Below are 22,398 nucleotides of genomic sequence, written 5' to 3'. Positions count from 1 at the left end.
GGGACATTGACACTGACTTAGTGGTACTGGAAGTCATGAATATGCTTTGGTTAATTTCCCTGCACACTTGTGTGTAGGCTGTTTTTTCTTTCCTGTGGTAGTCTGTTCCTGCTGGATGAACCACTTTAGGAAAATCCTCATCTGATGACTCCACTGAACCATCCTTCCTGGTAGATGGCCGTTGCTGCTAGCTGGATGCTTCTGCTAGCTGGATGCTATTACTGGATACTACACTGTTCCAACAGCTTGGTAGGAACAAATTGATGGGCTCAGAAGATGCACTTTACCTTTCCTTGAGCTTTTTTGGACTCAGTGTTTTTTTTTGGAAACACTGAGTGGAAAGACACTAAAAGAAAAGGGTTGTTGTTTAATTAAAATTGTTTTAATAAATTTATTTTTTAAGTGAGTGTGGTGTTCATTATGTGCTGAAGGTCATACTGTTCCTATAGTGGAGCAGCTCAGTCAGAGTTGCTTTTCCTGTTTGGGTGTGAAAGAAAAAGAATTAGTAGCAGTGGCTCCTAGCTTCAGTACTGCTATCTGTCCACACAGTGGTGCAGTTTGCTTAGCTAAGTATATATATGGAAATAAAATGCAAAGCTTAAGTCAGAATGTGTTAGGCTTTAAATGTGTTTGCTTTGGTCTTATTCACATGACCCTGTTTTATTTTTAAGTAAATTAATGTAGATATTAAATAAGGCTAATAAATAACGCTTGTGCATGAAATATCACTTTTACGTAATCATAAAAATAATTATATTTTTATAATCATAATCATAAAAATATAAACAAAGAAAAAGGCTGATTTGTCATATTTAAGATATTGTGACGAGAGACAAATGTGAAAAAAACACCAAGAGAGAGATGAAATCATTTCCACTCACAGAATGAGAAAAAGAAGCCCACAAATACACAATAATATCGTCTTTATTTATGCTTTTATCTCATTTTAACTCAATAAATGCTGAAACAACAGTATTATGGTTTAATGAGTTCTCCAGAGCTGCTACAGTTGATACAATTTCATCAACTAGTCACTCTCAGTCACTCACACAGATGCATACACACACGTCACACACTCGTCTCACGCACACACGCACACACACACACACACACACACACACACACACACACACACACACACACACACACACACACACACACACACACACACACACCTATATACTTGTATGGCTATCTGTGAGGATATTCTTTAACAGACTTCCCAGCCCCAAATCAACTGAACCCTAAAACCAACAATGGGGACAAAAACTTTACACGCTGGTCTTCACGAATTAACCTATACAAACACACACACCTGTCTCATGAACTACTCTGGACTATAGATGATGTCATGTCAAACACTGCGATGAGATAATCAGATTGATCACTGTCTACTGAGATTGTTGCTTTTAGGATGGCCGAGGAACGTAAACAAACACGCGTGAGCTATTTGAGCTACCACCAAACTATGAAGGAACATGGAGGTCATAAAATAGATACTAATCACCATGACTTCACAAAATGTGTTCATCGTGTGTGTGTGTGTGTGTGTGTGTGTGTGTGTGTGTGCGTGTGTGTGCGCGTGTGTGTGTGCGTGTGTCAGGGGTAGGGCGGCATTGTTGCTCTTGCTGTGGACTTCCAGATGTGTTGGCCAGTTGCTGTTTGTTTGCACCCATCAGTAAAGAGAAGTGTGTGTCCACGTTCAGTTGTTGTTGAGGACCCACCAGGAGGCTGCAGTGGAAACACAAAACAAAAATAACTGGCCCAATGCTGAAAGTGACACTTTTAAAGGTAGAAATAGAAAAGAGAAGAGAAAACCCCCACAAAATAACCATAAAAAACACATGCTAAAATATTAAAAATTAAATTATTCCAGGAGAGCAAATTGTGCCACGTTTAACCAAGAAAAGTCACTGTTAACTGTGCAGACAAGTAGACTGAGTCGTTGTTGATTTCCCAGTGTCAAGCTCTTAACCAATCTCATTTCTCTGATGCTTAATCACATTTGTCGGGTGAAATCTCAAAGCAGAGATCTCTCAGCATGACCTTTGAATAACTTCAAACACTGCAGAGCCCTGATTTGAATCTTAAAAAATCGATTGTTTGTCTGGAGAGGATTCTTTTTATGATTAACGGCAGCCCCAGCAAAAGCTGCCTGAATCAGTCTTAATCTTTTTCCTGTTGATGTCACACAGTTCACTGTTGATGCTATGGATGTTCTTACCAGGAACCAACATGGTGGTAATGGTCTCAGGAGTTTCCAGGAAGTCCACGTTCCCCCTCTGGAAGGTTTTACTGTAGTTGGTCTGTAGGTGACTGAAGAGCAGAAAAGAGAAAACTCAAAGATGGTTTCAGGTCAGAGCAGCCGCGATCGTATAGTGGTTAGTACTCTGCGTTGTGGCCGCAGCAACCCCGGTTCAAATCGGGGTCATGGCAGGTTTTCTACATAATTTCTTTCTAGTAAATAAATGAATAATTCTCATATTGATTTTGAGTTCAGCTGTTTGCGTAACACTAGTTTTCCAAATTATTTGCTATTAAAAGTCAATAAATTAAAATTCTTTAAACAAAAACAGAAATATGTAAACATGTACACAAAAGCAACTAAAAAACTGCCATACCAACAATTCCTTAAAATGTGCTCAACCTGATTTACTTCCTGAAAGTTTATGATCTTTAGGGGCAGGACTTGCAGAGCTGAACACTTCTCATTGGCTAAGTGTTCATGGCAGTACATCCATAGACAACATGTGAACAATAGCATAAAAAACCATTAAAAAAATATATTTATATATAACAAACATGGTAAAATAAAATTTGGACATAAACAGTCATAAAGGTTTATTCATAAAATCCATAAAAGTGGATTGTTTTTCCAGCAATGGAAATGTGTCTATAACTTATAAGTTAGCTGAACAATCTGCAATAAAAAAAAATCGAGAAACTAACAACTGAGATCAGAAACTAGGAAAGTGTTTACTGAGGTAATCAAGTGAGCAGTGGGCTCATTTTCTTACAGACATCTATTGAAGTTTTGTGGATACATAACCACAAACTACATGATTGGGTCAAGTGAATAAGGCATCAGTCACGCTCGCCTAGAGACCTGGCAACCACTGGTTGCTAGGGAGAAATGTGTATTCCTTCACCCGTTGGTTTATGATTGTTTTGGTCACTATCAAGTTGCTGCAATCACCGGTTGCTGCAATCATACCAGCTTGTCTGGAAACAGTTTCCAGGTGGTAGTGAAACTGTGAAAAGTGCAACACAAACTGGAAATGGACTGTTGCCTAAAAAGTAAAAGTTGTCCTTTCAAAATATGACACAAAACTTTTAGTTTGAAGGACAACAATCTGTTTCTGGTTTGTGTTTTACTATCTGGTTGTATAATGTCCAATAATGTGAACAACTATGTGCACATGTAAGAAACCTCTATACAATCAGACCGCTATAGACGAAGCCCCCTGGTGGTCATTAGAAATAAATCAAGTTGATGCAGGCATTTCTGCTCTGGCCTCACTTCCTAAGGCAGAATTCTATGCCCAACTTTCATGATATATGATTTTATCAAGTTAACCACTCGGTCGAGCTCATAAATATCAAGTCCCTAGAAGCTCCACTTCAGATCCAGTGTTTTAGGTGTTTTGATTCTACTTTATTTAAATCTCCTCCATGCTTGTTGTTGCTACAGCCAGTGGCTTTCCTTCGCTTATCTGGTTTAATCTTTCTTATACAGTCTTTTGCATTTGTGACAATAGCTGGACTTCAGTGGAGCAGTTAAGGAAAAACAGCTGTCGCCTCAATATTTGCCTTCATGGTTCTTCAGACTGTGGCAGAAATGCAGCCTGAAGTCCTGAAATGCTGGCAGGTCTGCATTATTCACAACGGTTTTGTCTTTGATTTGTGATTTTAACCAAACAAAATGATCTTGTTATACATTTGCTTTCCCACGCTGTGCTTTTATATTACATTTAGCTATGTGATTTGACACTGGGAATGCTTGATTGCAAGCTGTTTGTTTGGGAAGGGATGGGTCAATGACTGTCTTTTTTTATATATAGAACTGGGAAAATTAAGTAGGATCATTCATTTTGATAAATATACATGATGTGACACAACAATATGTATAAAAATTCCATGTTAAAACATACATTCAAGTAACAACTACATTCTGACAGGCGAACACTTACTTCTTCCACACATTGTTGTGCTCCCAGAATTCATAGAGAATGAAGCGTGATTCATTTGCCAGCCGCTGAACTGCGATGCTGCCAAATACAAAACACGAGAGCGCACAAGTCATGCAGTTACTAATTAGTGTGCCGCATCATGTTGCCCAACACAGCTTCTCTGCCCGAATTGTGTCCTACACTCTGACAGCATGCGGGTATTGTGGGTCTGTCAAAAACACTGTGTGGTTTCGTCCTGATGTTGAGGCTTCATGCAGCAGGCTAGTGTTTTATTAATCACAGTTTAACTTAAAAGTGAGCCTGAAACATGACTGAGTATTTAGAGAAGCAATCATGACAAAGCATATAAATGTCAAGCTGTCCTTTAGGCTGCTGGGATTAGTCTAAAACCAGAGTGACAGTATGTGAGAGCAATTTGTTTTGTCCTGCTGAATTTACTCACGGAGCGACTCGGGTGACAGAGCTTCAGATTTTTGGGAGGTTTTGGCAGGCAGAAATGCAAATGTTATTTTATCTGCTTTGTTGTGATCGCACACAACAGTAGAACTCACAAAATGTCCTGAGCTATAACAGAAGACTGATTCTTTACTCCTATTAGGAGGACAATGGCTCAAACCAGCCATATGTATTTAATTTGATATAGATTTAAGTCACTAGTCAAGCTTAAATTTCACTACTACACTGTAATACACATATGATATAGGCCACAAAGGATGCTGTGTAGTATTGGGGAGTGGTGAACTAGTAGCTTATTAATAGTTTAGCAATGTTCATATTTCTCTAGTGATTTAATAAATTACTTTTTTAAATTAAAGGTTCAAATCATACAGTTCGACATATAAAGAATATGTTTCGGCCTTCTTCATAACTCTAACTAATCTTCCTTTAAACAAACATCTGACCTTTCTGTTTTTCATTTGTGCAAGTAAGCATTAATTTTTACTGTTTAGAAGAAGTTGCCGCAAGTTATTCTTGCTTGTTGCAGTAAGCCTGCTCAGGCTTTTGTGGAGGACAGGTGTCATTCCTGTCCTCCACAAAAGGATTAACAGTGGTGTAAAATGAAATAATATAAATAATAGTATCTCCCTCTGCAGTTCCATCAGAGGGACATAATACATTTAAGGCCAATAAGTCATTAAGTGACTGAGGCAGGTATGAGGCAGTATATTCCAGGGTCTTTTTATGCTAGAAAGATTTTACGCTAGGTGGCTAATACGTATTTACATATCAGTGTCTGTTTGAACACTTTCCTGTGATTATTTTCATGTTGGGTTGAAATAATTTATCTCCCTCTGCTGGTACTGCAGCTTATTGCAACTTCTTCATGCATGTGCATTTCACACTTTGAAGCAAAGGGGGAAATGGACACGCTGTCTATTACATGCTTTGCCATGATAGTGGGTTGGAATGTGTGTGTGAATGGGTGAATGGGACATGTTGTAGAAAACGCCTTATTTGCTTGAGTAGAGAAGCGCTACATGAAAACCAGTCCAGAAGTGCATTAAGGACCGGTTGAACATGTGTCCCTAATAAAGTGGGCATTTAATGTATATTGGAATTGAAGATCACCTTCATTCTTCTAATTGGTCCACGAGTTGACATAATTATCAAAAGGTCAAAGGTGAGGCTCTTGTCTTTATATCAGAGTGTGACTTTGTTTCCTTCACTGCTAGAAGATGTTTAGTTTTGCTTATGCAGCATTTCAGTGGAATCTTATTAAAACACATGCGTTATGATTTCTGTTCCTTAAGCTGCATAATTCATTAGAAATGCAAGCAATATGTTAAAAATAGTTTCTAATGCCAGAAAAGCAGCTGAAATATTTTTAGTCTCAGGTTAGGGCAGCTTCACAAGACCTGTCTGTCTGCCCGTCTTAATCAAGCCTTTACAAAAATGTGAAAAATAGAAAGGATAAAAATAAAAGCAATAAATCCTTGACACAAATGAACAAAGAGAATATAAACTGACTGCAAACATCCAGTCTGGGCACAGGCGCACTCCATGTACTGTCTGAGAGCCAAGCGAAACTCCTCCAGCTCTTCTTCCAGCACCGAGAGCTGCCTCTGAACTATTAGGATGTGCTGCAGAGACAAGACGCAAACACAACATTTAAAGGCGCACAGACGTCAGACAGACAGAGGCTGCTTCTCGTATGTTGAGAGGCCGTTTGAGCTGAGGTGTTTGGAAATCTGGCAGGATTTTGAATTTGCTCAGTGCATTGTGACTCACGCAGAAGTGTAAAGTGAAAAATGATCATGTCTCATAAGGTCTTGGCATCAGCTTCTGAATAAATGTGCCAACACATTTGCTCAGAGACCAGAATATGACCCCGAATACACATTTAGAGGTTCAAAGGTGTGAACAGCGGGGGGGGGGGGGGGGGGGGGGGGGAAGCTGGTGTACCCATGACTGTAGAAAACCTGCTAATCATTTCCTGTGGCTGATGAGGAATTGTTGACAGCAGCAGAGCAGATGATTAGAACAGGAAGTGAATGGTCTCCCTGTTGGCTATAAAGCAGGCAGTGTGTGTTAATGAGGGTGAGACTCTAGGAAATGAAGGTAAGTCAATATAATGTCTTTTGAAATGACTGAAACACGACTGCGGGTGTGTGTATATATGTGTATGGGTGTGTCTGATGAAATGCGCACACTTTCGCTCTCTCAGTGGCTAATTTGGGAGAAAGTCACCCTCGCACGCATGCACACACTCAGGGACGCATCCACTCAGGCATGTTAACGCACACAAACACACATCAGTCTTGTGTTGTGGGTCATTATTGGATTACTCAGCAACCCATTTATTCCCAGTGACACACAGCAAATTAAACAAAATTACATATTGATTAATTCACACACAAAGAGATGTCTGCATCAAATTAGTAATGAGAATGACATAGCATGAAACATTCATATGCATACCTTCATTTGGAGCTGCCTCTGCAGTAGGATACAAACACAAATCATTCCATAAACATAACGCACACATATTGTGTTATAAAATAGCCTCACTGATGCTCCTTAGGCGTCTTCTCTCTGAAACAAACTATTTAAATCCCACTTTCTTCTTGTTTGGGCACATATAGTACTGTACAAAAATCTCAAACAACCTCTTATTTTTTATATTTATCTTCAAATGAGCCAGACTTTTTGTAAATTTCCAAAAGTGGTCTTAACAAACAATGATCCAGACTTTCAGAAGGTCTTTAAAAGCGTTTTTTTGTGTGAGAGCCTTTTCAATAACTTTAATCAGTTCATTCCTTGTGCCTGACCATTATCAGAAGGGGCCATTCTAAAAGAACAGAAACAGGGAGAAAAGTTGATACACAAAAACATACTATAACACTATTAGCGATGGATTGAGCCTGGACCTCGTTATTATTGAAGCAGTGTGGGATCATCCTGACAGAGAACAGAACTAAAAGCAGTCAGAGAGGGGTAGCTAAAGACGTTTGCACAGTGCTGTATAAAAACAGCTTGCAAGAACTATTAGAAGTGTAAGAAGCATCTAAGGTACAGAAACTTTAGTTGAGCTATCCACTGAAATTATCAATATGACACAAAGATTTTAGTGGTTTCATGTCACTTACAGTTTTGAGTTCTCACTCATTAACACTGTCCTTTGCAGATAGCTCAGGATAGCAAATAATTTAGCTGCAGGACTTGATTTGGCCCTTATCTGTCAGAAACCTTCATCTTAACTAACGTGAGATTGTTGTTTTTTTTTTTCCACAATTTCATATTTGACATACGTGAATGTGTCACATCACGGACCTCCAGAGATGTCTAAAAAACCCTACATGCAATGAGGGGTTCTCATGTTAAACATGTTTCATGTGCTTCTCTCAGCCGTTAGACAAGATAAATGTATCTGTTTTATATTTACAAGGGTTAAGTGGCAGTAAGGTGTTAAAATATAAAATAGCTATTTCCCAAAATAATGATTGAAATTGCTTTTGCATTAAAACTTTGAAACTAATGCATGAAAAATATAAAATATTAGATGTTGGCTATGCTGCTGAGATTTTCATGATGGAAGAAACTAAAGAGAAATCCTGTTAGTGCTGGTGTTGATGTGATAGTCAGTGAGTCATCATTTCAGCCATGAAATGAGTGCCAGGCAGCTCAGACTGCAAGAGCAGTTACTGTTTCCTTTGGCATGTGGACACACACACACACACACACACACACACACACACACACACACACACACACACACACACACACAAACCGGCACATTCAGCGACACAAATACAAACCTGGAAAACATTTTGTTTGTCAGTAGAAGTTTTACACTTTGGGTAAAAAGAAATGCATGTCCTCCTGCAATGGTGGGAATCAAAAAGTAATCACAGTACAGTGGGTATGTGATGCGATGAAGACAATCATCTATGATACATCAAAATATCTGTGAAGGAGGAAGTGTGTGTATATCACTTTTAATCAACCTAAATGACATTGTTGTGCCTGACTGCCATTTTCCTTCTGGGACTTTTTTCTACTTTAGTCCAAGATTTTTAAGTTTTACTCACCCTCGTTTATCTGCAAGCACGAGGAGTAATGACCCTAATGCAGTCACGTGAAGAAGAAAGTACACCTTCAACCAGCTCAAAGCTTTAACGAATCAAGACATAATACAAAATGGTTCTAAAATTATGTAATATAACGTCAGGTGAACAACAGCACGTGACATTAAGACATATTGCAGCATGACATTATTTATTTAGCAAAAGCTAATCCAAGCCTCACGTCTTAACGATGCTGGTTCAGTTTATTGAGGTTTCTACCCATTTGTTTATGCATGGCTCTCCTCAAGTTCCACCACAGGATTTTAACCAGGTTGAGGTCTGGACTTTGACTGGATCATTGCAACACCTTGATTCTTTCCTTTTTCAGTCTTTCTGTTGTCAATTTGCTGCTGCTCATATTTGTCTCTAGGATACTTTGGTATACAGAGGAGTTCATGGTTGATTCAGTGACTGCAAGGTGCCCAGGTCCTGTGGCTGTCATCAAAGTTATCACCTCTCTACCACCATGCTTGACAGGATGAGGTGTTGTGCTAATATGGTGTGTTTGGTTTTATCCAAAGTTTGGTCTCGCCAGTCCAAAGGCCATTGTTACAGGAGGTTTGTGGTTTGTTCAGGAGAAACTCTGCAAATCTAATCTGTACTGCCATGTTCTTTTTAGAGAGAAGAACCTTTCTCCAGGAAAATATCCGAATCCTTGTTCAGTCTTTTTCTAATCGTACTGTCATGAACTTTTACATATAACATGCTAACTGAGGCTTGCAGGTCTGAGCCGTAGCACTTGGGTTTTGGTAGTTTCTCTGAGGATTCAGTGGTTTGGACCTTGGGCTGAATTTGTTGGGACTTCCACTCCCAGGAAGAGCTGTCTTTGAATGATTTTCTCTTCTTTCTTACTGTAAAATAAATAGTTTGGAAATGTCTTTTTCCAGATTGATGGGAAGCAACAGTTGCTTCTCTACGATCATTGCTGATGTCTTTGCTCCTTGACATTGTGTCATCACACCTGCATACAGCAAAATGCCAAAACTTCTGTTTTTAGAGATTTTTAGACCTGGTTAAGAGAAAGAGGATACACTTTTCCACATCTAGACTGCGCTTTTTGATGCAGGCAAAACATCAGAGTTTGGCTCCAGCATAAAAATAAGTGATGATGTATTGTTCATATTTTTTCCTACTGCTGGTCCTGTATTATTCACATGGCCAGTATTCTAAGCTATGGGTTTTTGCAGAAACAGTACAAGAACACAGAGGCACTGTCGACTCCCTAGCTCACACGTCCTCGCACCTTAATGTCTGCTCCCTACTCTAACTGAATATTGAGCCCTAAACAAACAGATGGAGGATAAAGACAGACAGAGCAACTTTAAACTCTGCTGTTGCTATGACAACACTGACTGGCCTCCATGTGAGAGCAGTGAAGTGGTCACTGTGGAAAAACAGGTGAACAGTAGATAAGTAAGGAAAAACAAACCGATTTGCTCTCCAAGACCTCTTCTTCAACGGGCTCCAGACGGATCTCCTGTGGAACAAAAGGAAGTGATGAGTCCTTTACCAGTGACTCATTTTCATTTATCTCAGTGTATAACCCGTCATTCACAGTCTTTATTTACAAGTATTACACGGCCCATTGGTATGCTTTTACAGATTTATTGTCACATATATGAGCTGTTACTACCATGAGCCATAAACTGCAAACAGCTCTAAATGCTCAGTTCCAGGAAGCCTTCTCTGCTCCTTGTTTCTGTACGAGTCTATGAAGGCAAATATCTTTCTATGACCATCTAAGGCCATATAATTACATGTCTAGTGTGAGCATAGAAGCCAACCCAATCACAAGAAAGCTGTCTTGAGAAGGAGAAGATAAAATGGGTTGGTGCAGACAGAAGATGAGAAATATGAATAATGAATTATATTATATATAAACTCTGAATTATACTAAGCCACTCAAAGATACTCCAGCAGCTGAAAAAGAGAAAATCAAGTCACCATAAAACCTGCAGTGACTGATTTTTCCAGCTGTTGGCAACACAAACAAGTTGCAGAACAGAACAAAGAAAGAAATATCCAGACAAACCAGTTGTTTTTTTTGTTTTTGTTTTGTTTTAGTAGAGCTCTTTTTTTGGTAATGATCTCATGAGCTCTAAGATTTATCTTCTGAGTCCTTGTGGTTACCATGTATGAGTATAACTACATAATAAATAAATTAATAAATGCATTCAATTAAAACAACATTACTGTATCGATACATTTTTAAAAATTAAAATATATAAACCAAAAATGAAAATAAAAAATTGAAATCTTCATAAAATAATTCAAAATGTATAAAAGGATGATTAAAAATACAAAGAGAGACATTAAATAATGAAATAAGGATATTCTATTAGATTCCTAAAAGCATTACAGTTTTTTACAGACGCTAGGACACATTTCTCAATACTTAGGTCACTTTTGCAAAACTCTTCACACAATCCTCCTAACTGACCGTCAGCTTGGCAAAGCAGTTCATTTCACATTCAAAATGCACTACAACTACCAAAACACTTCATTCAGGTCTCAAATAACCTCATTCTTCCAGAACACTAGCAAAGGTTGACAGCCGACAAACACACTTTGTCACCCACAAAACAATGACCTAAAAAACACTAACAACATGTAGCATTACACAGTGTTTTCTTGTGTAAAACAAGGACACATCTCTGTTTATAATTTCAATATATGTTACTGGAATGAATCAGACATCATGCAGAATTCGTTAATATTTGTTTATGTATTTTTTTTATTTTTTTGCACTAAGTAATCCCAAAATACAAGAATTTGTATACACACCATCCACTGATACACATACAATAGTAATGCTAATCTACTCGGTCTTCTCCATTTGGCCACAGGTTCTCATCCACATCACATCTTATGTCATCTGTCATGAACCGAAGTTCCGAGCGCAGGCAGGACCCAGTAGCAGAACACACACACTAGGGTAGGAGCGAATAAAGAAAGTAATATTTATTGCAACTAAAGGTGTCCCGTGAGGGTAGCCTGAAAAACAACGTATGGAACCAGAAGAAACCGAGGGACCGCGCAGGGAACGCCGAGAGCGGGGCTGTGAGAGGGGTGATAGCCGGGCCGAGTGAACCAGAGGGGGGTGGAGCTCCAAAAGGGGTCGAGACGGCGAAGCTGATGGTGAACCAAATCTCAGGCGGACAGGTGGACAGGCAGGTGGCTCGTAAACAAAAACACGCCGAGTTGTGATCGCTGAGAGGCGACTACGGACTGGCGTGGAGCAGCAGGTAGGGCAGGATTAAATAGTCCACCTGATGATCGCCTGGGATGGGATGCAGGTGTGGGGTTAGCAGCCATGCTCGTGGGCGTGGACATCCCAGCAGCACCCCGGACGCCGGGCCGCGGACCATGACAGTACCCCCCCCTCAAGGGTCGCCCCCAGGCGACCGGCCGGGACCCCGCCTGCGGAGAGAAGCACGGAAAGCAGAGATGAGACGAGGGTCCAGAATGAAGGAGCGCGGGACCCAGAGGCGGTCCTCGGGGCCGTACCCCTCCCAATCCACAAGATATTGCCAGCCGCGCCCGCGCCGGCGCGCATCCAGGATCCGCCGGACCGCATAGGCCGGATGGCCGCCGACGAGCCGGGCGAGAGGAGGGGGCTCGGAAGGAGGGCACAGGGGGCTGAGGCGGACCGGCTTAAGTTGAGATACATGGAACGTGGGATGCACACGCCGAGAGGCCGGAAGCCGGAGCCTGACCGCCACCGGGTTGATGACTCGGTCCACTTCGTACGGCCCGATGAAACGGGGAGCCAGTTTGCGGGACGTGCCCCGGAGCGGGATGTTCCCAGCAGCCAACCAAACCTTCTGTCCCGGCTGGTAGTCAGGGGCTGGGGCGCGGCTACGATCGGCGTAGTGCGCCTGTCGTTCCTTTGCGCGCAGGAGGGCGCGGCGAGCGCAGCGCCACACACGTTGGCAGCGCCGGAGGTGATGAGGGGCCGACGGGACGGAGAGGGACAGGTCCTCTTCCGGGAAGAGCGGAGGCTGATACCCGAGGGACGCTTCGAAAGGAGACAAGCCGGTGGAGGACGAGGTGTGAGTATTGTGGGCGTACTCCACCCAGGGCAGGTAAGTAACCCAGGAGGAGGGGTTTTGACTGGCTACGCACCTCAGCATAGTCTCCAGCTCCTGATTAAGGCGTTCAGTTTGCCCATTGGATTGCGGGTGGAAACCGGAACTCAAACTGACCTTGGCGCCGAGAACGGAGCAGAAGGTCCTCCACACTTGTGAGGTGAACTGGGGACCGCGATCGGAGACAATGTCCAGGGGAATTCCGTGGAGCCTGAAGACTTCCGTGACTAACGCTTGGGCAGTCTCAGCAGCCGAGGGCAGCTTGGCTAGCGGGACGAAGTGGGCGGCCTTAGAAAACCGATCCACAACGGTGAGGATGACACATTTTCCAGAAGAGGTGGGGAGACCGGTAACAAAGTCGAGCGAGATGTGAGACCAGGGCCGGTGGGGAGTAGTGAGTGGGTGGAGCTGGCCCATGGGATGTTTCGTGGATGATTTTTTACGAGCGCAGACGGCACAGGCAGACACGTAGTCCCTCACGTCCCGTAGTAGCGATTTCCACCAGAAGTGTCTGCTGAGGAGGCGCGCCGTTCTGCTCACGCCCGGGTGGCACGCGAATCGTGCTGTGTGGATCCAGTGGATGACTGCTCCCCGGGCGGCGGCGGGAACGAAGCACCGTCCTGGCGGTCCAGTCCCTGGGTCAGGGTCCCCCGGGAGCGCTTGGCGAATGGTCTCCTCAATCTCCCAGGTGAGAGCACCCACCACGCAGGAGGCAGGCAGGATGGTGGGGGGGGGGGGGGGGGGGGGGCCTCGCTGTCGGGGGAATACAGACGGGAGAGCGCATCGGGTTTGATGTTTCGTGACCCGGGACGATAGGAGAGTGTGAAGTTGAAGCGGGCGAAGAATAGGGACCAGCGAGCTTGACGGGGATTTAACCTCTTGGCGGTTCTAAGGTACAGTAGATTTTTATGATCCGTCCATATAACGAAGGGCTGTTCGGTCCCCTCCAGCCAGTGACGCCATTCCTCCAATGCGAGTTTTACCGCTAGGAGTTCCCTGTCGCCGATGTCGTAATTCCTCTCCGCGGGGGTGAGTCGGCGTGAGAAAAAGGCGCACGGCCGGAGTTTGTTCAGGGGCCCAGACCGCTGGGAAAGAACCGCCCCGACTCCCGCATCAGACGCGTCGACCTCAACAACAAACTGTTTAGAAGAGTCAGGATGGGTCAGAATGGGTGTGGACGTGAATAATCGCTTCAATTTAGCGAAGGCTGCGTGGGCCTCAGGGAACCATGTGAAAGACACCTTGGGTGAGGTGAGTTGGGTGAGAGGCGCGGCCACCTGGCTGTAGTTTCGAATGAAACGGCGATAAAAATTCGCAAACCCCAAGAAGCTCTGAAGCTTCTTTCGTGTCTCCGGAACCGGCCATTCCAATATTGCTTTGATCTTCACTGGGTCGGTCTTCACCTGCCCACCAGCGAGGATGTAGCCCAAGAAGGAAATGGATGAGGCGTGGAACTCACACTTTTCCGCTTTTACGTACAGTCTATTTTCGAGCAGCCGTTGTAGCACGCTCCTCACATGGATGCGATGGTCCTCGAGCGTCTTGGAGAAAATCAAAATATCATCCAGGTAAACAAAAACAAACACGTTCAGGAAATCCCGTAACACGTCGTTGACTAGGGCTTGAAAAACCGCCGGGGCGTTCGTTAACCCGAACGGCATCACCAGATATTCAAAATGCCCTAGTGGGGTATTGAAGGCGGTCTTCCACTCGTCGCTTTCACGTATCCGTACCAGGTGGTAGGCGTTCCGCAGATCTAGTTTGGTGAAGACCGTAGCTCCCTGGAGTGAGTTAAAAATAGAACTAATGAGTGGGAGGGGATATTTGTTTTTGACGGTGACGTCATTCAGCCCCCTGTAATCGATGCACGGGCGGAGCGTCCCGTCTTTCTTTCCCACGAAGAAAAAACCCGCAGCCACGGGAGAGGATGACGGCCTAATACGTCCTGCAGTTAGCGACTCCTGGATGTAATTCTCCATGGTTTCTCTTTCGGGGCGAGACAGGTTGTATAATCTGCTAGAGGGCAGCGATGCACCCGGGAGCAGATCGATAGCACAGTCATATGGACGGTGAGGCGGGAGTGAGAGCGCCTCATCTTTACTGAACACCTGCTGGAGATCGTGATAGTCGGGGGGCACGGAAGAGAGGTCCGGCGCGGGTGGCGGGGCGGGCCTCCGTTCCGTTGAGGCGGAGGGAACGGCTGACCTCAGGCAGTTCGCCAGACAAAACACACTCCAGCTCGCGATACTTTTTCCGGCCCAATCTATGTGTGGGTTATGTCTCTGTAACCAGGGGTAGCCTAGGATAAGCGGGGTGTCAGGAGCAGGAAAAGTGAAAAAGGACAGCTGCTCTTGGTGGTTACCTGATGTGATTAACCGTACAGGCGCGGTTTGGTGAGTTATGTATGCAAACACTTGGTTGTTTAATGTAGACGCAGGGATGGGCGGTTCGAGTGGAGTAAGAGACACAGCTAGCCTCTTAGCCAGCTTCTCATCCATAAGGTTCTGTTCCGCCCCGGAGTCCACTAACGCGGGGCATGTAAAAGTCTGATTAGAAGTCACGATAGTAACGGACAGTAACAATCGGGGTCTAGTAGTGCTTAGAGTGCTGCCCACCCGTATCCCCGGACTCACCGGTGGGCCGGGTCGTTTGGGCGGACCGGGCAAACAGCGATGCGGTGACCGGGCCTCCCACAGTACAGACATTCTCCAGCCCGAAATCGGCGTTCCCTCTCCTCCGGAGAAAGCCGAGAGCGTCCGATCTGCATGGGTTCGGGCGGGGGCGGCGACGGAGAGCGCGCACACGCAGCTGGGGGCGGGGGCGGAGAAACGCGAATCCCGGGGCGCGATACGGAGCCCATAGGCTTAGACCGCCGCTCGGCATCCCTCTCCCACAAGCGCCTGTCAATCCTACGGGAGAGGGAGGCCAATTCATCAAAGGATCTGGTCTCCTCGTGAAAAGCTAGTTGGTCCTTGATCTGGTCATTTAATGACCGTAAAAAAAACCCACGAAGAGCCGAATCGGGCCAACCCACGGCGACCGCTCGAGTACGGAATTCAACTAGGTACTCCGCAATACTGCGCCGCCCCTGACGGAGCCCCAGCAACTTCTGCGCGGCATCGTCCTCCGATACCGGAGGGGAAAACGTAGCCTGGAACTCCTCCAGGAATTCATCGTAATCGCAATCACGAATGGGGTGAGAATTTAAGTAGGCTTCAGCCCATGCTAGAGCACGCCCCCGTAACAATCCCACGAAGTGGGAGATCTTAGCAGCATCCGTGGGGAACGCGTGAGGCGTGCGACTGAAAAACAAGGAGCACTGGAAAAGGAACCCCCCACACAGGTCCAGCTCCCCGTGGAAGGGTTCCAGCGGCGGAGGTGACACGCCGCGGTGCACGGGGTCGGACGGCCTAGTTTGTAATTTATTCTGAGTGTCACTGAGCTCTTGACAACGGTCTTGGAGAGACTGGAGCTGCTGATCGTGGCGACCGAGAATAGCGCCCTGTTTATTAATAGCGGAGCGGAGTGGATCTGCTGGGTCCATACTGGCCAGTCCGTACTGTCATGAACCGAAGTTCCGAGCGCAGGCAGGACCCAGTAGCAGAACACACACACTAGGGTAGGAGCGAATAAAGAAAGTAATATTTATTGCAACTAAAGGTGTCCCGTGAGGGTAGCCTGAAAAACAACGTATGGAACCAGAAGAAACCGAGGGACCGCGCAGGGAACGCCGAGAGCGGGGCTGTGAGAGGGGTGATAGCCGGGCCGAGTGAACCAGAGGGGGGTGGAGCTCCAAAAGGGGTCGAGACGGCGAAGCTGATGGTGAACCAAATCTCAGGCGGACAGGTGGACAGGCAGGTGGCTCGTAAACAAAAACACGCCGAGTTGTGATCGCTGAGAGGCGACTACGGACTGGCGTGGAGCAGCAGGTAGGGCAGGATTAAATAGTCCACCTGATGATCGCCTGGGATGGGATGCAGGTGTGGGGTTAGCAGCCACGCTCGTGGGCGTGGACATCCCAGCAGCACCCCGGACGCCGGGCCGCGGACCATGACATCATCTAGGGCAATACACCTAGGAAAGAATCTTCTGGCATGCCAGAATTGAAGGAGTTGAAAAATTGAAGGAGTAACACCTGTGTAGATGTTCATCTACAATGAGAATAAGCTGTGGCTGGTTAAACTGCATTTTTAGATTTAAAATATGTTTCAATAAAATATTGTTGTTGAATTTTGCTGTCTTTTCAAGTTTTGCATTGTGTTATTGTTTTGGCCATAAGTTTAACAGTTTTGAAAACAGTATGTAAGCACATGCAAAATGTCCTGTACGTACAAAGATTTTTGGCAGGTGTTGTGTCTGAGTGAGAAGATAATTCATGAAATTTGAGAGATGTAGTCATTGAATGCATTTTGTGCCAAAACAATGATAACTGATCCTCAGTTTAGCCCACATAGACTTCTGTTGTGCTCACTGTGTTAGGAGTTTTGCAAACGTGACCTAAGTATTGAGAAATGTGTCCTAGCGTCTGTAAAAAACTGTAATCATAATAATGCTTTGAAAAAAATGAGCATTTAGAGTCAACTGGGGTTTAAATTTCAGATATTTATATTATTCATATTCATGCTTGCAGTTGTTCACAGTCTTACACTTGTAATGTAAACAGATCACAGCTTTTCTGGGTTTGCATGTCAATTTATTTTATCTACTTTTTACACCACATTTCATGCAGAGAGCAGCCATGATGGTTTGTGTGCAGCTGGTGCTGCCTCTATACGTACATATGTGCATGTGTCTGCATGTGGGTGGGTGTTGTTGGAAGAGTGAATATGTTGACACAGTTTTAAATCCACTTGCCATAATCTCAGGTTAGTTTCAGAAAATGATGCAAAGCTCAGATGGTTGAAACAGAGACAGGAGAAAGATGCGAAACAGGAAATGTCAGAAAGAGACCCACAAGAAGAAGGTAGGAAGGAGAGGAGACTGGAAAGGCTGAGCGAAAGGTCAAGTAACCTTTTGTTCTAGGCGGTCGATAAGTTTCTGCAGTCTGTTGACCTGGATTATCCACTGGCTGTCTTCATCATAAACACCTGGAGGGGAGAGAGAAGCAGAGAGAAGGATGGATTTCAGTCAGAAAGGTGGGGATGAAAGGTGCTGCATACATCGACTGTATTTTAAACACTTTCCATTGACTGCCTCAACAGTCACTGTTGTAAGGGGTGGCGGTGTGCCAGGAGGCATTTTAAGGATCCCTTTCATGTCATGCGACAAGAAACCAGGCCAATCAATGAGAAAAGCTTTGACCACTGTAATCGAAGTTCCTAGATGCTCTGTCGTTTTTTTGCAGATCTCCTAGCAACCACATCTGGCGCTATAATCCAGGTCGACGGTTAAAAACGTATAACAATGAAAATAAAAACCACTGGAAACATGTAACTGTCGTAGATAAATGAATATTTATCAGGATTCTAAGCAGAAATATTATAAAAATCATACCTAGATTTCATATTTATTTAATTTGAATCAGGTTTTATGACAGTTAAGTAAAATCTAGATGCAAACTAAAAAAATGAAGAAATTGCAGGTGATGGCAAAACAACTCCAGGAACAGCTAAACAAGCTGAAAACTAAAGCAGGTTGATTGATTGTATAGTAACTACAGTCCTGTACAATGTCAGAGCTTGTGGTAAACAGCACATACTGTGTAGTAGTATCTGGAGTTGGTTAGTAATAGATTATAGAACAAAAGAAGTAACTCAGATTATAGAAATAAGCAGCCATTAAGAAGCCATTTTTTCTCACTATAATTGACAGTGACTACGTAAACATAAAAAAAGCTTTGTAGATGTAATCAAAGTCAATAGCTGACCCCTAATTTGACCCTGCACCCCTGCTAAACTGATATTAGCAGGGGTGCTAATGTTAGTATGTTTTAGCTGCAGAGCCAACAACAGGACAGCCAATTACAGTGCGCTCTGCAGGTACTGCATTGAGACTTGCCACTGACCTCCAAATATGTGCAACCTCAAACCTCCACCTGTGCACCAGATAAGTGGCTTTGAAACTAAACATAGAAACACATGTGGTCACAGCCTTCCTCCACCTCAAGCTCCCTCTGTGTGTCTCACTGCACTGTTTCTTTCACACCTACATGACCTTCCTTCCCCTCCTGTGCTCTGCTCTCCCTCGGTGTGACTCTGGTCCAGCAGCTTTTTTTTGCTTCTGGCAGAAACAACGCAGGATAACCCAAGGAATGAATCACAGTCAAACATAACGCAACACAACATGGTGATGGAGAGTTATTTAAACATAAAAAACATTAAAAAAAAACCCCACCTGAACTGACGAGGCTAAAGAGAGGGTTGTTGGGGGAGAGGCTGTTGTTTCTCTGAAGCCTCCGATTAGAGCGACGACCCGACCACTGGATGGACAACACCTCTGGCTTCACAGGACCCTGTCTTGAATCAAAACAGGCCAGTAAATATCCTAAGCCTCACATATTTCAGCATACATTTTTACTTTCTTTATGTTTTTCTTAAAAAATGTCAAATCACTGAAGGACACACTGCATCACAGCCCTCTGTAAAGTACACATGCTCTTTCAGCACATGTCGTATGTGGTGATCACAAAATTACAGTTAAATTATTTGTTTTTTTCTTCTATTTCTTACAATCTGTGATGAGAATCAGGTGTCTGGAGCCACAGTTGTCTTGACTTGCTTTAAATTTCTATGTAATGCTGGTCTGACAGTGATACTAATGGCAGTGACAAGGTATGTGCACCTACAGGGTGTCTTCACCTAAGATTTATCTTACTGCTGTCAAGTTGTTGGTTCCCATACTTTGAAGGGACCTCAGGGTGTCTGTGAGCAGGCTGCGTGTGAACATGCATGATTGTGTGCATGTGTGTGTTTGCGCCCGCGTGCATGCATGTGCGTGTGTACATAGCATGTCATAATTCTATTTTGAACTCGTTCTACATTTTAAATACCCTACATGCTCACTTCTTTTTCAGTTCCAGGACTATTACCAGATACAGTCACATGGAAAAAAAGGTCCTGTGTAATCAGAGCATGCAATTATCAGAGTAACTACAAACCCAGCCAAACAAGAAATGATTGCTTACAGTACATTATTGCTTCTGTATTCTGGTTTACTTTTGTTAAACAAATGATGGCATGCTGTAATCACGTGTTTTTCTTCATCTGCAGTTGTGTTTAATAGCAAGAAAACCAACAAAGCCTTTGAAACTGAAGTTTTATAAGGGAGAATGAACAAAAATTTCAGGAAGCTGATGTTGGAGACTGATGGCAGATGAACAGCAAAACACAGTAAAACATTATTACTGCTAAAATGGAAGCAATTTGAGGTATAAGACCAACTTATACTCTAGATGTAAACTTTACAAACCCTTCACTTACTACAGCAGCAGGAAGGAAAAAGTGAATTAAGGAAATAATAGAAAAATAAAAAAGGAAAAATAAACAGTGAGAGTGGTATACACAGACATACATGTATATTTTAGCGCCATCCTACACAGTGGCCGTAACAGCTTATTGCTGAAGGAGCTGCTCAGGGCCTCCAGTCTCATGCAGGGGTGAGAGGTGTTACCTATAATGGGTATGAGCTTGGCTAACATCCTCCTCTCACCTACCTCCTTTATAGAGTCTACGGGGCTGGCCTGGACACATCTGGCCCTCTTCACCAGTCTATTAAGCTATTTTCTTCCTTATTCTTCTTTAATTCAAAAGAAGACTGAATCTGTTCTTTCAAACATGTTTAAACGTTTACTTTGATTCACACAGAAAACATTTTACATGGGATACACTTGTTTTTCAAGACTGTGTGATCGAAACTTTGTTTTTCAACTGTAACTGTGCAGTATTCAGGAGTGCACTCATTTCAGTCTTAATGTAATGACTTTTGAAACAACCAGGTTTTCTTCAGCTTGATCTGCTCTTGTTGGGAAGAGAGTGGTGGGACATAGCACAGTTTTTAATTCACAAGCTGTTGTCTAATACATCTATACCACTGAGACTTGATGAGGACAAACTGGGAGGGGCAGATCCCTTTTGATCTGCCAGTGAGTCACAATCTCACCTACATCGCTGCTTTAATTGCTAAAACTTTCAGAGATATCTAACAGATCAAAGCACAACAGCTTCCCCATCCACATGTTCCTCCTACAGTTTTTATGCCAAGTGAGGAGGAAGGAAAAGAGGTTTCGAAGCTGGAGAGCAAAGTGCGATCTCAATGCTCATCTTTTTCCAGAGAGAATGATGAAAAAGATAATGCTAACCCAATAGGAAACATAAAGCTCTTGAGCCATTGTTATGGCCCAAGCTCAGTTCTGAGTAATACCATCATAGCCTATTCACATATACCTACAACTGAATACAAAAACCTATTTTAAACCACCAGAGAGAACCACATCTCCGAATGTTTGGAAGGACGGAGCAATTCAAACGCACAAGGCAATTTCTCCAGTGAGACGGCTGCAGGAAGAGGAGAAGCTGCTTGGGGAGCGAGCGACAGTCACACTTTGAAATGACGTGAGAGTGAAAGAACGATGCATTTGGAGGGAAGACAGTCTGTGAAGGTCTCCTTAATTTAAAGGTTGTTTATCCCAGCGCATTATTTTCTGCCAATGAGAATAAATGTCAACATAATTATTGTGTGAAACAAAATATTATGGAAAGCAAAACTGTATCAACCCAAAAATATAACTGGAAGTAAAATGATTTGATGGTGATTTGGATCTTTGGTTGCGATTTCGATAGCTGCAGATGTAACGTGGGAAAACATAAGAGACATAATGTGGCTAAAGTAGTAGACTGAAGCCACCCCTCATTTCTCTACTGTTTCCTATTTTTATTTCTGAGATGAAAAATGAGAAAACTGGTTTAGTGAGCTCTTGAAACATGTACAAACATACGTGGAAATGCAGTATATAAGGCAAAAGCAGAGACTGTGCAGTTCTAATGAGCTTGGAAGTCAATAATTGGAGCTTGGAAAGAAAAGTGACTGGACTTTGAAGTTTTTTGTTTTTTTTTAAATGTTCAACCTCTCATCAGTTCAAAGTCACTATTGGGTATTAGGCCACCTTCATTTTCCAACACAGCATAAACTCTTTGGGAGGTTTCTGGTAATTTGTAGTCCTTATGAATAGTTATCCAGGCTTATTGAAGGACATTCAAAGCTCTTCTTTGGATGCTTGCTGCCTTTAGATGATCCCACACTGCTTCAGTAATGTTGAGCTCCAGACTCTGTGGAGGACAATCCATGAGTGATAAAGTTCCATTGTTTTTCTATCAAGGTTTCCTTTGGCTGCATTGGTAGTCTGTTTGGGATCGTTGCCATACAGAAAAATAACCTGTTGCAAATCAGATCTTTTCCAGATGCTGTAGGATTTTTGTTTAAAATCTGGTTGCACTTCTGTGCACCACCACCACCAGCTGAAATGCAACCCTGAACAATGACAGAGCCTCCATCATGCTTTACAGATGGCTGTAGACGTGCACTGCTGTGCCTCTTGCCTGACCTCCTCCGTACAAGCTG

At 43.5% G+C, this 22,398-nt stretch overlaps 1 protein-coding gene across 2 annotated transcripts in view; it reads right to left on the bottom strand.

The window, feature by feature from the left end:
• Positions 1-1,702: 1,702 nt before the first annotated feature.
• necab1 (N-terminal EF-hand calcium binding protein 1) overlaps positions 1,703-22,398 on the bottom strand; it is a 44,406-nt gene continuing 23,710 nt past the window's right edge. The window contains exons 7-14 of one of the 2 annotated variants that reach the window (XM_085346598.1): positions 19,177-19,298; positions 17,854-17,930; positions 10,185-10,232; positions 7,110-7,127; positions 6,159-6,271; positions 4,191-4,268; positions 2,225-2,316; positions 1,703-1,731 (exon numbers count right to left, since the gene is read on the bottom strand). In XM_085346598.1, coding sequence (XP_085202724.1) covers positions 1,703-1,731; positions 2,225-2,316; positions 4,191-4,268; positions 6,159-6,271; positions 7,110-7,127; positions 10,185-10,232; positions 17,854-17,930; positions 19,177-19,298 — 577 coding nt within the window. The remainder of the gene's footprint in view (positions 1,732-2,224; positions 2,317-4,190; positions 4,269-6,158; positions 6,272-7,109; positions 7,128-10,184; positions 10,233-17,853; positions 17,931-19,176; positions 19,299-22,398) is intronic. The other variant, XM_085346597.1, reaches the window with a different exon arrangement.

The sequence above is a fragment of the Diplotaxodon limnothrissa genome, linkage group LG22 (assembly GCF_057381915.1).
Source record: "Diplotaxodon limnothrissa isolate DT_005_m linkage group LG22, D_limnothrissa_male_GT1.1, whole genome shotgun sequence".
Taxonomy (NCBI): Eukaryota; Metazoa; Chordata; class Actinopteri; order Cichliformes; family Cichlidae; genus Diplotaxodon; species Diplotaxodon limnothrissa.
Note: the sequence above shows the minus strand (reverse complement) of the source record. Positions and strands in the feature narration are given on the sequence as shown.